General features: G+C 48.2%; 1 protein-coding gene across 4 annotated transcripts in view; it reads right to left on the bottom strand.

Annotated features, from left to right (window-relative positions):
- Window positions 1-4,647: 4,647 nt before the first annotated feature.
- ACSL1 (acyl-CoA synthetase long chain family member 1) overlaps window positions 4,648-12,836 on the bottom strand; it is a 71,251-nt gene continuing 63,062 nt past the window's right edge. For all 4 annotated transcript variants that reach the window (XM_025886181.2, XM_025886179.2, XM_073902303.1 and 1 more), the window contains exons 15-21: window positions 12,721-12,793; window positions 11,019-11,107; window positions 9,978-10,094; window positions 8,290-8,433; window positions 6,886-6,987; window positions 6,707-6,778; window positions 4,648-6,336 (exon numbers count right to left, since the gene is read on the bottom strand). In XM_025886181.2, coding sequence (XP_025741966.1) covers window positions 6,196-6,336; window positions 6,707-6,778; window positions 6,886-6,987; window positions 8,290-8,433; window positions 9,978-10,094; window positions 11,019-11,107; window positions 12,721-12,793 — 738 coding nt within the window. In that variant the 3' untranslated portion in view covers window positions 4,648-6,195. The remainder of the gene's footprint in view (window positions 6,337-6,706; window positions 6,779-6,885; window positions 6,988-8,289; window positions 8,434-9,977; window positions 10,095-11,018; window positions 11,108-12,720; window positions 12,794-12,836) is intronic.

Here is a 12,836-nt window from a genome sequence, read left to right on the forward strand (position 1 = left end):
GCCTCTGTCCAGGCCGACTGTGGCCACGGCCGCTCTCCAGGAAAAATACGGAGGGGGCTGGAGGCGGAGGAATGGAAGGGACGCTCAGTCCAACAGCCCCGCGGTCCTCGCCTCCCAACGTGCCGCCAGGGCCTTCTGCCCTCTGTCCACCTGCCCTGCCTGGCATCTAGGGCAGGCCAGCCGGCTTCTCTTCTGCTTATGCTGCCGTGAAAAGAAACCACTGCCACAAATGTGGAAGAAAATTCCAGAGGCCATGGCATTTACCCACCTCCACCTTGTGACATGGCGTAAGCTGCGAACAGGTGCATTTACAATGGCGAGATTGGGGGCCCCTGGGGGCCAGCTAATGAAGGAAATGTGTCCGACACGGTGATGGGCATCACACCATGGAGGGGAAGGCACAGCCAAAAAAGGTGACCCGGGCACGAGAAGTGGGGCAGTGGGAAAATTCCGGACTCGTTAGCTGATCTTCCTGACTTTGCGGGAGCCCACGCCCCCACTCGCTCCCAACGGGCTTCTGTCCTCGCTACTCCGATGGAACACTTATGTCCAGAGTTGTCACCATGGCGGAATCCACTGGAAGTTCCTCTGTCCCCACTGTATTCCACCTTTCAATAGCATGTGACGTAACTGATCCCCTCTCTCCCCGAAACTTTTCTCTCTTGGCTTCCGGGACACCACCTGCTTGGCTGCCCACCTTCCTTCATGGCAGGTGATTCTCAGTCCCCATTGCTGGCTCCTTAATTCCCTTTCAAATGTGCAAGGCTGGTTCTGTCTTGGGACCTCCTCTACTTCCCAGCCAGATTTTCTGGTTCCCCGGGTTACCTGGCGAAGTCTCTTTGACCTCCTGTACACTGCTGACTTGCCCATGTGTTATCTCCCGCCTGATGGTCTCCTGTGCCACAGACTCGTATCTTCACGGGCTTGTCTAGCAGGCACCTCCAGTAGAAACTGTGTCCAGATTCAACCTCCTGATTCCCTCCCCCAAAGACCATGCAAGTCTTCCCAGCTCAGCGAGGGCAGGTGCTCATCTCCCCAGCTGTGTGCACACCCTGATCCCTCCCTTTCCCTGGTGCCACCTCCAACCCCCTCCAATACTTTCTCAGTTGTTTTTTTCAAAGCAGCCATCACAATCTGAACTCATTTGTTTGTTGATGGTAAACACAAAATTGTGGATTCACCCCCTAATGGGTCTCTATTGGGACTGAATGGGGACATAAGTAAGGAGCAAACACAGCATAGCACAGGAGTGTACTCCCTAGTATAATCCCACAGCTGCCATCCCTCAGGGACCCCCATCCCTGAGGATTTCTAGAACAGCTTCTGAGGGATCTCATGAACCAGCTGTATGCCTGCGACATGGCCTCACACACACTCTCCTCTAAGACAAAGTGGCTCGTTCTACCAAACTTTTAGTCCTTGATGGATCTGGGGTTACCAACATCACAGAGAGCAATTATATTTAATTTTGGATAAGCCATAAAACCAGCACAAAACTCTGGGAAGTGGTATCAGGCCCTGCTAGGACAAAGAGCAATCGTAGGATAGGAATCAGAACCATTTGTACTGATGCTTAAGAGGCAGAACAGGTAGGGCCGAGAAACAATCCACCGACCTGTTTGGTCAGAAGTTCACGGCCAAGGGTGGACAAGAAGAAACATCCATAGCACGAGGTTGGAAGCTCAGTTCCAGCTTCCGTTCTGTCCGGTGTGTGGCATTGATCCCATCACATGTGTGCTTTAATTTCCTCGTTGTAAAATGGGGACAGCGGTAGCATTTGGCTCTAAGAGTTGTAACGTAAAGTGGGTCATCTGGGTAAAATGCTAAGAATAGCGCCTGGCGTGTGGCAACATCGGATGCCTTTCAGTTCTTCTTCTTCTTCCAAGTAATCGAAAAAGTGGGAGGCAAACCTATTTGCCAAATGCCAAATATCCTTGAAAACCAACTGCCTTTCTGAGTTTGGATCTAGAATGTGGGTGTGTCACGGGGCGGGGGGGGGGGGGCCGGGGGGGGGGGGGGGGGGCCCTGCAGGGAGGGGCAGGACGAGCTCTGAGCGCAGAGAGACGACTGTGGTTTTAGCTCACGCCTCCTCACTCCTCATGCATCCTCGCTCCTCGTCTGCCTGCGGGGAGACGCCTGCTCTCTGGCTGTTCCTGAGAGAAGCTTAACACACAGGGGGTCTGGACAGAAGAAAAGACTGCTTCACTCCCAGTCAGCCATCCTCTTCTGTTCCAGCTGGGTTTGAGACACCGAGCACTGGGCTCCGGAGGTGTGGTCTGATTTGTGGGAAGAGTGCCACTAAATATTTACTGCTGTTGTGCAGGCTCAGACCCCAGACAGTGCACTGCAGAAGTTAAGACCTGAGACAGTGTTTCGGGATTAACATCCAGAATATATAAAGAACGCCTAAAGCTCAACAAAATGCACAAATAACCCTATTTGTAAAAAGAGGCAAAGGGCTTGAAGAGACACTTCTCCAAAGAAGACAGACAAATGACCAGTAAGCCCAGGAAAGGAGGCTGACCCTTACTAATCATTACAGAAATGCAAAGCAAAACCACCACGAGATACCACTTCACGCCCATTAGGATGTGTGTTATCACAAAGACAGAAACCAACCAGAGAGGACGTTTACAGGCAGGATGTGGAGAAATTGGAGCCCTTGTGCATTGCTCGTGAGAAGGTCAAGGGGTGCAGCCACTGGGGCGAACAGGATGGCAATTCCTCAACAAATTAAGCATAGAATTACTGTATATATATGATCCAGCAATTCCACTTGTAGGTACGTACCCAAAAGAATTGAAAGCAGGGACTAAAACAGATATTTGTACACCCGTGTTCACAGCAGTTATTATTCTCAATAGCTAAAAGGTCCGAACAACTCAAACGTCCAACAACAAATGAAAGGATAAAGAAAATGTGGTCTGTGCCTACAATGGACTATTATTCAGCCTTAAAAAGGAAGGAAATCGGGTGATGGGCATTAAGGAGGGCACGTGTTGTGATGAGCACTGGGTGTAACCCGCAACTAAAGAATCGTTGAACACTACATCAAAAACTAATGATGTACTATATGTTGGCTAACTGAACATAATAATAAAAAAAGAAAAGATCAAAGGGAATTAATGAGAGTGTAACAAAGAGTATCCATTCTCCTTCAAAAAGGCCAGAGGTTATTACTCTGAATTGGTCATGAAGGACATATAATCTCGGCACAATAAACTGGCCTGGCACTAAATAAAATTTGCTATTGTAACCAAAAAATAAATAAAAATAAAATAAAAAGGAAGGAAATCCTGACCCGCGCTACAACATGGATGAACCCGGAGGATATTATGATAAGTGAGATCACCAATCCCAAAGACAGACATGCCGTAGGATTTGCCCGCAGTGGAATTCACAGAGACAGCGAGGACAAAGGTGGTTGCCGGGGGCTGGGGAGAGGGAATGGATGAGCAGAGTTTCGGTTTTACAGGATGAAGAGTTCTGTGGACAGATGGTGCTGATGGTTGCACAACAATGTGGCATGCACTTAAAGCCTCTGAACGGTGTGCTTAAAAATAATTAAGATGAGGGGCGCCTGGGTGGCTCAGTCAGTTAAGTGTCTGCCTTCAGCTCAGGTCAGGGTCCCGGGGTCCTGGGATCGAGCCCCGCATCGGGCTCCCTGCTCCGCGGGAAGCCTGCTTCTCCCTCTGCCTCTGCCCCTGCCCCTCACTCATGCTCTCTCAAATCAATAAATAAAATCTTTAAACAAAAATAATTAAGACGATACACTTTACGTGGTTTTACCACTTTTTTTTTTTTTTTTAAAAAGGATAAAACCCAGCGTGAAGATCAACCTCATGGCAAGAGAAGCTTTGTTCAAAATCGCAAGTATTTGTTCACATGAGATTTAATGAACACCTACTGGTTTGCAGGCCGGGTTGGGCGCTCAGGGAGGGAAAAGAAAGGTCATGCCCAGTGTGAAGATGCTCACACTCGCTCGACTCAGGGGTAGAGGAGGAGAAGGGAAGGCAACGAGGGCAGGCAAGACAAGGAATTTATTAGCTCAAAGCCAAAGGCACAATGGATCAGGAGCCTCACCAGAGATATGTGAACAGGGCTTGGGCTTTAGAGGAAAAAACCAGCCACCTCCACACCACACACAAGATTTAAGGGAGGGAGGTGGATTTCAACCCCACAGACTAGAGAAGGCACTGGGGGCTGAACACATACAGGAGAGGAAAATCTTTACAATGACAGTGTAGCCTGGAAACCAGAGGGAAAGGAAAGAGAGAAAGTTGGCTGCTACACATGAGGCACCTTCTAAAACAGTGCTTAGTAAGAGAATTACTAAAATACACGGAATTAAATCCACCACGGAACCGCCACCTACAGCCAAGGTCTCCAGAGACAGAGAATCCCAGCAAAGAATTTGCATTTCCAGGAATATCCGTATTATTCACACCATGGTTTCTTCTGCACAACATAGCAGGGCTGTTGCCAGAGAACACGGCCGGAGGCCCCAGGTCACCCTATGTGGGGGTCAGGGAAGTGGCAGGAGGGCGGGGCTGCCGCCGAGGGAAGCGGGGTCCAAGGCTGTACCCACGCAGGTCCAAGGCTGGCCCGAACACTACCCCAGTCATGAAAAGAGAGGCTTTCACTTGCTTGAAATGCAGAAATATTTATTTTGGTTTCCTTCATTGTTTTTGGAAATTCTGTTTTGGTTTATAAAACATAGAAATAGCCAACACTTAAAGCAAACATTCAAAACCCCAAGGTGACAAACTATTGACTTTTTTGTGCAAGGAAGAACACACATATGAAGTTAGGCTACCAGATACTGTTACTATGATGACAGTTCTTCGGTGTCAACCCTGTCGTGCCTGTATATAATACACGGAACTCTCACAAACCCCAAACCAGCTGCTTTCAATGTATAAATGACAACCTAATTCAGTCACACGTAGCAAAGACTTGCACTCAAGTGAAATGCAGCTAAATTCCCAAATGAACTTTTTCTTTAAAAGAAAAAAAAAAAAATCCCTTGAGATGTTAATCCCAGAAAATGAGTTTTCCAGATTTCTACCTCCTAGAATTTTGGCTTGTCAAACACATTTCATAAAAATCAGGTAGCATTATAAGAGCATTTGCTTATTACTGTCCATTTCAATAAGTACCCAAGTATATCTATTCCCTTAATAGGTTTAAAGACATGCCCTGCCTGAGAATTTATTCGGGGGTGGAAAAAGCCACTTAATCACAACACAATCTTTTGATATGAAAACCACATTAAAAATCCGTTGGCCATCACAAAGAATGACTGGTTCAGCAGAGATAAAAGGGCCAGTTCATTAGGCGTCACAGTTGAGCATGGGCGATCCAGGTAATTACTTCCTTCTTGAAATGCTTGTCTTCACTGCAGAGTCTAAGGCAGACTTTTTAATAACCCCTGGGAGGGGGTGGGGGGAGTGGGGGACAGGAATCGGGTCTGGAGAAGAGGGTCTGAGGTCATTCTGCTCCGAGGGCGCCGGAAGCCGCCCGCTCAGGTGAGCGCCCATTCATCGGAGACTGACGCCTGTGCTGTTCTGAATCGGATCTGTTCTGTCCCCGGGAGCCTTCTGCTCCGACAGGACATCAGGGACTGCCGACAAGCACGCGCCGCTCCGGGACCCGACAGCAGAAGGCTCGTAGGAGCGCGTGTGAAGTGGGCAAAGGGAGGAGACAGGGGTTTAAAAAAAAAATCTCTGGCCCGCTTGCCACGTTCTCCAGCTGGGACAGTCCTTGCTTTGAAGGGGCAGCTTTCTTCCAGTGCACTGTACCTTGCAGAGCAGCAGAATTTGCAGTAAGTAGCAGACATCTCAGAAATAGCAAAGTCCTAATCCCTTGGTTAGAAAACTGGGAGACAGAAGTTTTCACCCGCCTTTTTTTTTTTTTTTTTTTAAACGGAGGAAGTCTCAAATAACTTAGCACGTGGATCGTTTCCCCTTTATGATTTTAAGGCTCATTTTGGAAATTGTGTATCACCATATACATGGTCTGCAACAGGAGGTGACCGTAAGGCAGTGTTCCGTGTCCTCTAAAATTCTTATGACGAGAACCCCGAATGCACAAGTCAAACGTGGACGCTCCCTTTCCTATGCGCGCTCTAGTCAAAATTACCAACGTGAAGGCCATCAGCAGGAGACTGCGGAGGGGTGTGGTTTCTTCCTGGCATTAAACTTTGATGGTGGAATAAAGTTCGTCTATCTGTGCCCTGAAATAATTCCGAAGCTCGGGCCGTTTTGCCTTCATCGTTGGGGTCAGGAGGCCATTGTCGATAGAAAATAATTCAGGGTGGAGGCTAATGCCTTTGACCTGCAAATAAACGAGGCCATTAAAACAAAAACCGAGGGCAGAATCAACCTGGGCCTAAAAAAGCACGTGGGTCGGAAGGGATTGGAGACCCCATGGCCGGTCCAGTCCCTCCTTGGACTCGGGTCAGCGGGCTCGCTCAACACAAGGCAGGGGCTGCCCCCAGGACAAGATCTGGGCTTGGACCCCGACCTCCAGGGGAAGAGAGTGCCTGCCCTTGGTTACAGAAATCCTCCCCGCTGGCCAAAGCTCGCCCTTACTCATTCCTCATGGGTTTCTTTAGGTCCCCTCGTGTGGCATACCTATTCAGACGGAATCCTCAGGTCAGAAACCTGTTTTGTAGGGGTGCGTGCACGGGTGATGCAAATCTCACCTGTTCAAATGGTTTCAGGCCGGATTCCTTCCCAAGCCTCACCATGTCTTCCAGGATGGCTTTTTTGACGTCCTAGGGAGGTGAGAAAACAACACGCTTGCTGTGCTGGAGATCTCTGAAGGCATGCTCGATGCCAAGCCAAGGTGCAGGAGGCAGACCACACACTCCCCGAGCCTTACCTTGTTCCTGCACAGTTCCTCAAAGGAGCCTTCAAATCCTTTCTTTCGGGCCCAGAAACATAATGTCTCAACATCTGGTACCACGATTGCTATGAGAAATGCCTTTAGCACAGACAAGTGAGTTATTACGTGGCTTGATTCAGATGTTCTGAAATAGAGATTCTTTATCATTCTGCATGATGGACCACAGGAGAATCTGAGAGATGTTACAGACCCTCTTTTTGGAACATATTACCAGCCCCGGGAGTCTACTGAGCCCAGGTTAAGAGCTCCTGGCTCTAAAATACAGACAAGCATCAGGAATTTTGCAATTAAGTGTTTTAAAAGGACCACTAGGAATCAAAACCTAACAAAACCCTAATTTTTATTTACTTTTGCATAAATATTTATATATATATATTTTAATAAAACAGTTACATAAGCAGACAAGATAATGGATATCAAGTAACTGCTTTTAAAAGGAGAGAAAAAAATTTATACAGCTGTTTTTAGATCTCCAATGCCACATTTTTTACAATTTAGTAACAATAAAACTAAATAAAAATCGAAGGCATGTTAAGATTCTAGGTCGAAGAGAGGTGCCTGGGTGGCTCAGTCAGTTAAGCGTCTGCCTTCAGCTCAGGTCTCGATCCCAGGGTCCTGGAATCAAGTCCTGCATCAGGCTCCTTGCTCAGTTGGGAGCTTGCTTCTCCCTCTCCCTTTGCTGCCCCCTGGCCTGTGCTCTCTCTCTCTCTCTCTCTGTCTGTCAAATAAATAAAATCTTAAAAAAAGAAAGATTCTAGGTCAAAGAAAAACAGGTATACTCTCAAAGAAAAATCGGTGCATTCCTTATAAGATAATAAAACATTCTTCTACAAGTATCTAAAAGTCTTAAGATTCGTAAAAAGATTAGCTTTCAGGAAACCAGATCACTTTCTCTCCCTTGCCACCATCTGCCCAATATTTTGGCAAAGAGACGTTACACTACAATACTGACCTTGGTTTTCAACTTCACGTATATACCGGCTCACAACCCCCACTGCTCAGACATGATTTAGGAGACACAGCATAAATACGTTGGGTTTAATATGTTGAAAATTCTAAGCTTTCTTATAATCAATCTATCAATATTTCCTTTCGTAGTTTAAATTAGGAGCCTATTTTACCCAGTCCCTAATATCTTTATTCAACTCCCCTTGGTATGCCAGACCACTCTAGTTAGGTAAAATAAAAATATGGAATTTAAAGAGAAAAACTTTTCTGGATGAGAAATGCCAAGCAGCAAACCCCAATAATATTCCAGCATGTCACACGTGAAAGGCAGTTCAATACTCATCGCAGACTTTCCACTGCACTGCAAACGTCCGGAGTTCGAGGCACCAGGCACACCTGTGCAACACGGCTCACACCCCAGAACACACGTACCTGCAAGCTCTCTCCGTGGACAAACACCTGAGCGACAGGTTCACTTCGCAGGTAGATATTCTCAATCTTCTCGGGTGCTATGTATTCTCCCTGTGCCAGTTTAAATATGTGCTTTTTCCTGTCGATAATCTTCAAGGTACCATTCTGTTTATTAGAGGGGAGGGGAGGGGAGGGGGGCACTGTGAGTGGGTCTGTGGCTGGGGGACGCCCCCCTCTCAGCCCCGTATCAATCACACACAGTCCAGGGCACTTCTCACATGCTTTCCTCTAATCCTGGTAACACTGCCCAGGGGCCAGTTATCAGCCCATTTTAGAGAGAGGGAAACTAAGGCTTGGGGAGACTAAGTAACCCGCCCAACGCCAGTGAGCCAAGTACAGAGAAAGGGACTCCAGAGTCCACGCCCTTCACTTCATCCCTGTAGCCCACTAGCCGCGCTCTGTGCGCCGTGCATCTGCCTCCCCAAGGGTCCGTCATGCTCCTTAAGGGTACAGACACACCCAGAGCGCTCTGCACAGAGCAAGGGCTCAGTAAAAGCTCCTACAGAAAGGCCAAATGCCACCTTCGTCATTGTTTCAAGGCGGAGCCAGGGGTGGGGGTGGGAGGGGCTCGCTCCTGGGCCCCTGGGGCAGGGCCCATCAGTGGCCCACGTGGGGACCGTGGGAAGGATACAACCACTGCCCTGGAAGGGCCAAATGCCATCGCGTCCACCTCTGGTCACCAAAACCCCCAGCTGACTGTCCACCCATCCCACCCCGGGGTCCTTCCTGTGTTTCCAAAGGTCAGCTGTAGGCAAGTTTCTCCGGCTCTCTCGCTGCACGTTGGTTCTGTGCCACTTCCCCAAGGAGCAGCCTGAGGTCCAACGAGATGGTGAAATGTGTTCACTAGAGCCCGAGCCAGAACTGGAACTGACGCCTAATCCCTCTTGAACTTGAAAAGAGGGACTTAATTTATTTCTGAATAACTTCGGTATTCTGAAGTCTGAATTAACTGGGTGGGGAGGAGGAGCATTTTTCAAATCAATAAAAATTTCCGGGAGTGTCGCATACATCGAATCCATAAGAATCGAATGACATGCAATAATAAAACTTGCCTTAGCCATTTTAGTAATAGCAATTCAACACACTGACAACTTAGAAAAAGCAGCAGCAAGCCAAACTGGTCAAACCCATGGGTGGAGCTTCTTGTAGGTTCTTTTCCCTCCTCTGATGGACCCTGGCCTCTGTCTACAGTAACAATTCTGAGACTACGTTCGAAGGCGTTGGCCTAACCGTGGGACGCTTATCCTATTTTTAATGAGATGACCAGCCTAAGAAACACATATACTTGCAACTTCTTGCCCACCACACCTTCCTGGCCGTCGACCACCATGCCCCGCCTACCTCGCTCAACTAATAAGGCCTTCACGTCGAGGCCCAGAACTGATATAGAAAAAGCCATACATTGTCTCTCTGGATTTCGAACAGGAAGCAGCAACCGGAATTGATGTCATGCATCAAAACCAAACATTCGCTACAGTTCAAGTGACAACCCTACCCAGGCACGCTAAGAGTATAGAACTGTTCCCTGCAGGAAATGGAAGAGGCTCCCCCCTGCCCCCCACAGCAGGGAAAGGGAAAAAGTGAGGTCGCACAACAGCAAACGGCAGAAGGAAAGTATCTGTAAACCAACGAGGGAGGTGAGCACTTACTGGAAGCCACTTTCCAATGTCCCCCGTGTGTAACCAGCCGTCTTTGTCCAGAACTTCTGCTGTTTTCGCTGGGTCCTTCAAGTAGCCTTTAAATACATTTGGTCCTTTCACACACACCTGAAGAGAGACCGTTTGGGAAGGGGGGGTGGTTAGGGGGAAGTGGAGGGAGGGGGTCGAAAGTTCTGGTTAGGAGACCGGTAAGCACCGGGGACCGAACGTACAGCCCGGCGACCACAACTCACACGAACACGTGATTATATTTAACAGTTAAGAGACGAGATCCTCAGAGTCCTCATCGTGAGGAAAAAAAATCTTTTTTTTTCTGTTTTTCTTGTATCTGTGTGAGATGATGGAATATTAACGAGACTTATTGTGGGGAATCATCCACCATAGATGGACGTCAACTCATTATGCCGTTTCCTTTAAACGCATACAGCGTGTATGTCAATGACATCTCGATAGAACTGCGGGGGACAAAGGTGATCTGTAACAGCATTTGCCGGGGGTTCTCCAGAGAGAACGGGTATGTGTGTGTGCGTATCTCAACCTTTAGCGAGAAGCCCTGAATTCCATGATCCAGAGTGAACCAGCGGAGCCACACTGGGACCCTGGAGGTATGTTCAATGCCCCCGTTCCCTTGTCCTCACGACGTCAGCTGCAGTCAAGTTGTAGGGCTAATGCTTGCCCGGGTTCTGGCTCAAAGCCCCAAAGGGGAGGAAATCACTTTGAAGTCATTAGGCTTTCCTTCCACTAGCCAGTGGCTCACTAATAGGTTTCCAGGGCCATGAGCTGACAGGAGCTGTGCTTCAGGTCTTCAGGCCATGGAGACTTTGCATGCTCTCGAGCCCAGGTCTCTGCGGTGTCTGGCGGAAGAGACATTTGTGGTCCCCCTCGCCCATAAAGGCACCTTCAAAGAGAAGCCTGTTTGATCCAGGATCACCAATAACATCAAGCTCAGAGGCTTTATGGGACACTGCCGAGAAGCGGCCGAGCTACCAGGGGGAAAGGCAATATGGGTGAGCGACTTGGTGGTTCACTCACCTCACCCTCGCCCTTGGAAGCCAAGTAGTTCATTTCTTCCACGTCCACAAGTTTTATAAGGTTGCAAGGCATTGGGGCACCAACATGGCCTGCATGGTAAATAAAAGAATGATCATTCCCAGGAGGACTCCTACTATCCTTAAGCCAAAGGATGTTTATGGCCAACAGGCCTGCTCATGATGGGAACAGCTGACATAAACGTCTGTTTGCAGCGATGACAGCCCAGCTCCCCCAGTAAATGAGCACACAAAGTGTATTTCTAGAATAGAGACAAACATTCACAAGTCTCTTAGGATCTTTCCCCAGTTTGATGCCCCAAATTATTTTTTCAAAGTATGAATAATTTGGCTGTCGATTGTAAGGGTTTCTACAAACACCTGGAAGCAAGCTTTCTAAAACTTCTACCAGGCTCCTACGGTCTGATGGCCCCTGCTCGTCATTTGCCACCTCTCAATCACACAGACTTCTTCTCAACATCCCTACTTTCTCTAAGAAGAGAAAAGACACAACTTTGCCAAATTGGATTATTCTCTCAATGTCATCCGGTTCTGACCAAGATGGTCCTTACTTCCTTAAGTATGAGTGAACACATTTTAGATTTAAATTTATTAAGATAGGATGGTGCAGGGGCGCCTGGGTGGCTCAGTTGGTTAAGCATCTGCCTTCAGCTCAGGTCATGACCCAGGGATCCTGGGATCGAGCCCTGCACTGGGCTCCCTGCTCCGCGGAGAGCCCGCTTCTCCCTCTCCCTCTGCCTGCCCCACCCCTGCCTGTGATCTCTTTCTCGCTCTCTCTCAAATAAATAAATAACATCTTAAAAAAAAAAAGCATCACAAATAATTCCTCCTATGTTTTAATGATGTTTGTGCAAAGAGATCACTGTTCCAAATTCTCTAGGCTGGTAAGGAACCAGGGGTTAAAAATTAAACCAGGAAAAAGGTTCAGAGACTGTTAGTACGAGTCCCAGCAGAACTGTGCTACTAGAGCCTGGACATGAGAATCCATGTTCCTAGATGGTGCTCATATTTATAATATACCAAATAAATTAGTGGCGCTCGCATATCAGAGCCCAGAATGTCCCATCGGTCAGAGCTGGGTTGGAATCCTGGCTCTGAAGCATAATGCTGGGTAAATTCTTGTACACTGTTTATGTGCTTTTTCACCAACACTCGTTTCCTCTCAGAGGTAACAGGACTTAGGCCACGGGGTTGGTGCGGGGATGAAACGCACCCACGTGCTTAAGGACAGCTGCTCCGCCGATTATTTTCGTATCTGCCTCTCCTTGCGCCTTTTGGGAGAAATGACTTGTCTCTTTCTCTCTATGGTTTCAACACCCGGCCCAGCACCCAGTGTAGACTCAAGTCAAATTTACCAGCAAATAATTCGACCCCAATCCATTCCCGGAAAGCTCTGTGGGGCCAAACGCTGTGAACCTGGGGGAAAGGGCTTTCATCCCTCAGCTGTCAGCTTCAGATTCTAGGTGAATCTCTTAACACCACCCGCCTTCCAGCTGGTCCTCCAAGCACAGGTGCTCTGCCATAGCAGCCCTTTTCCACGAGGATCCCTGATTTACAAGACTGCCCCAAGGCCTAATCAGTCAAGACACAGAACTTCCATTGGTCAACGAACTGAGGATGAACCCAATTCCAAGAATGCCCACCGGAATAACGAGATCCCATAAGGAGTGTCCCACAGCTCCTACCTGCTGTCCAGTCCCCAGGTACGGTCAGGCAGCAACCGGCAGTGCACTCGGTCTGTCCGTAGCCTTCATAAAACTGGGCCACCAAGAGACAAAACGTGATTAAAGAGAACAGTCAC

Source organism: Callorhinus ursinus, unplaced genomic scaffold, assembly GCF_003265705.2.
Source record: "Callorhinus ursinus isolate GAN/ISIS: 27379988/994484 unplaced genomic scaffold, GSC_fseal_2.0 scaffold17, whole genome shotgun sequence".
Lineage (NCBI taxonomy): Eukaryota > Metazoa > Chordata > Mammalia > Carnivora > Otariidae > Callorhinus > Callorhinus ursinus.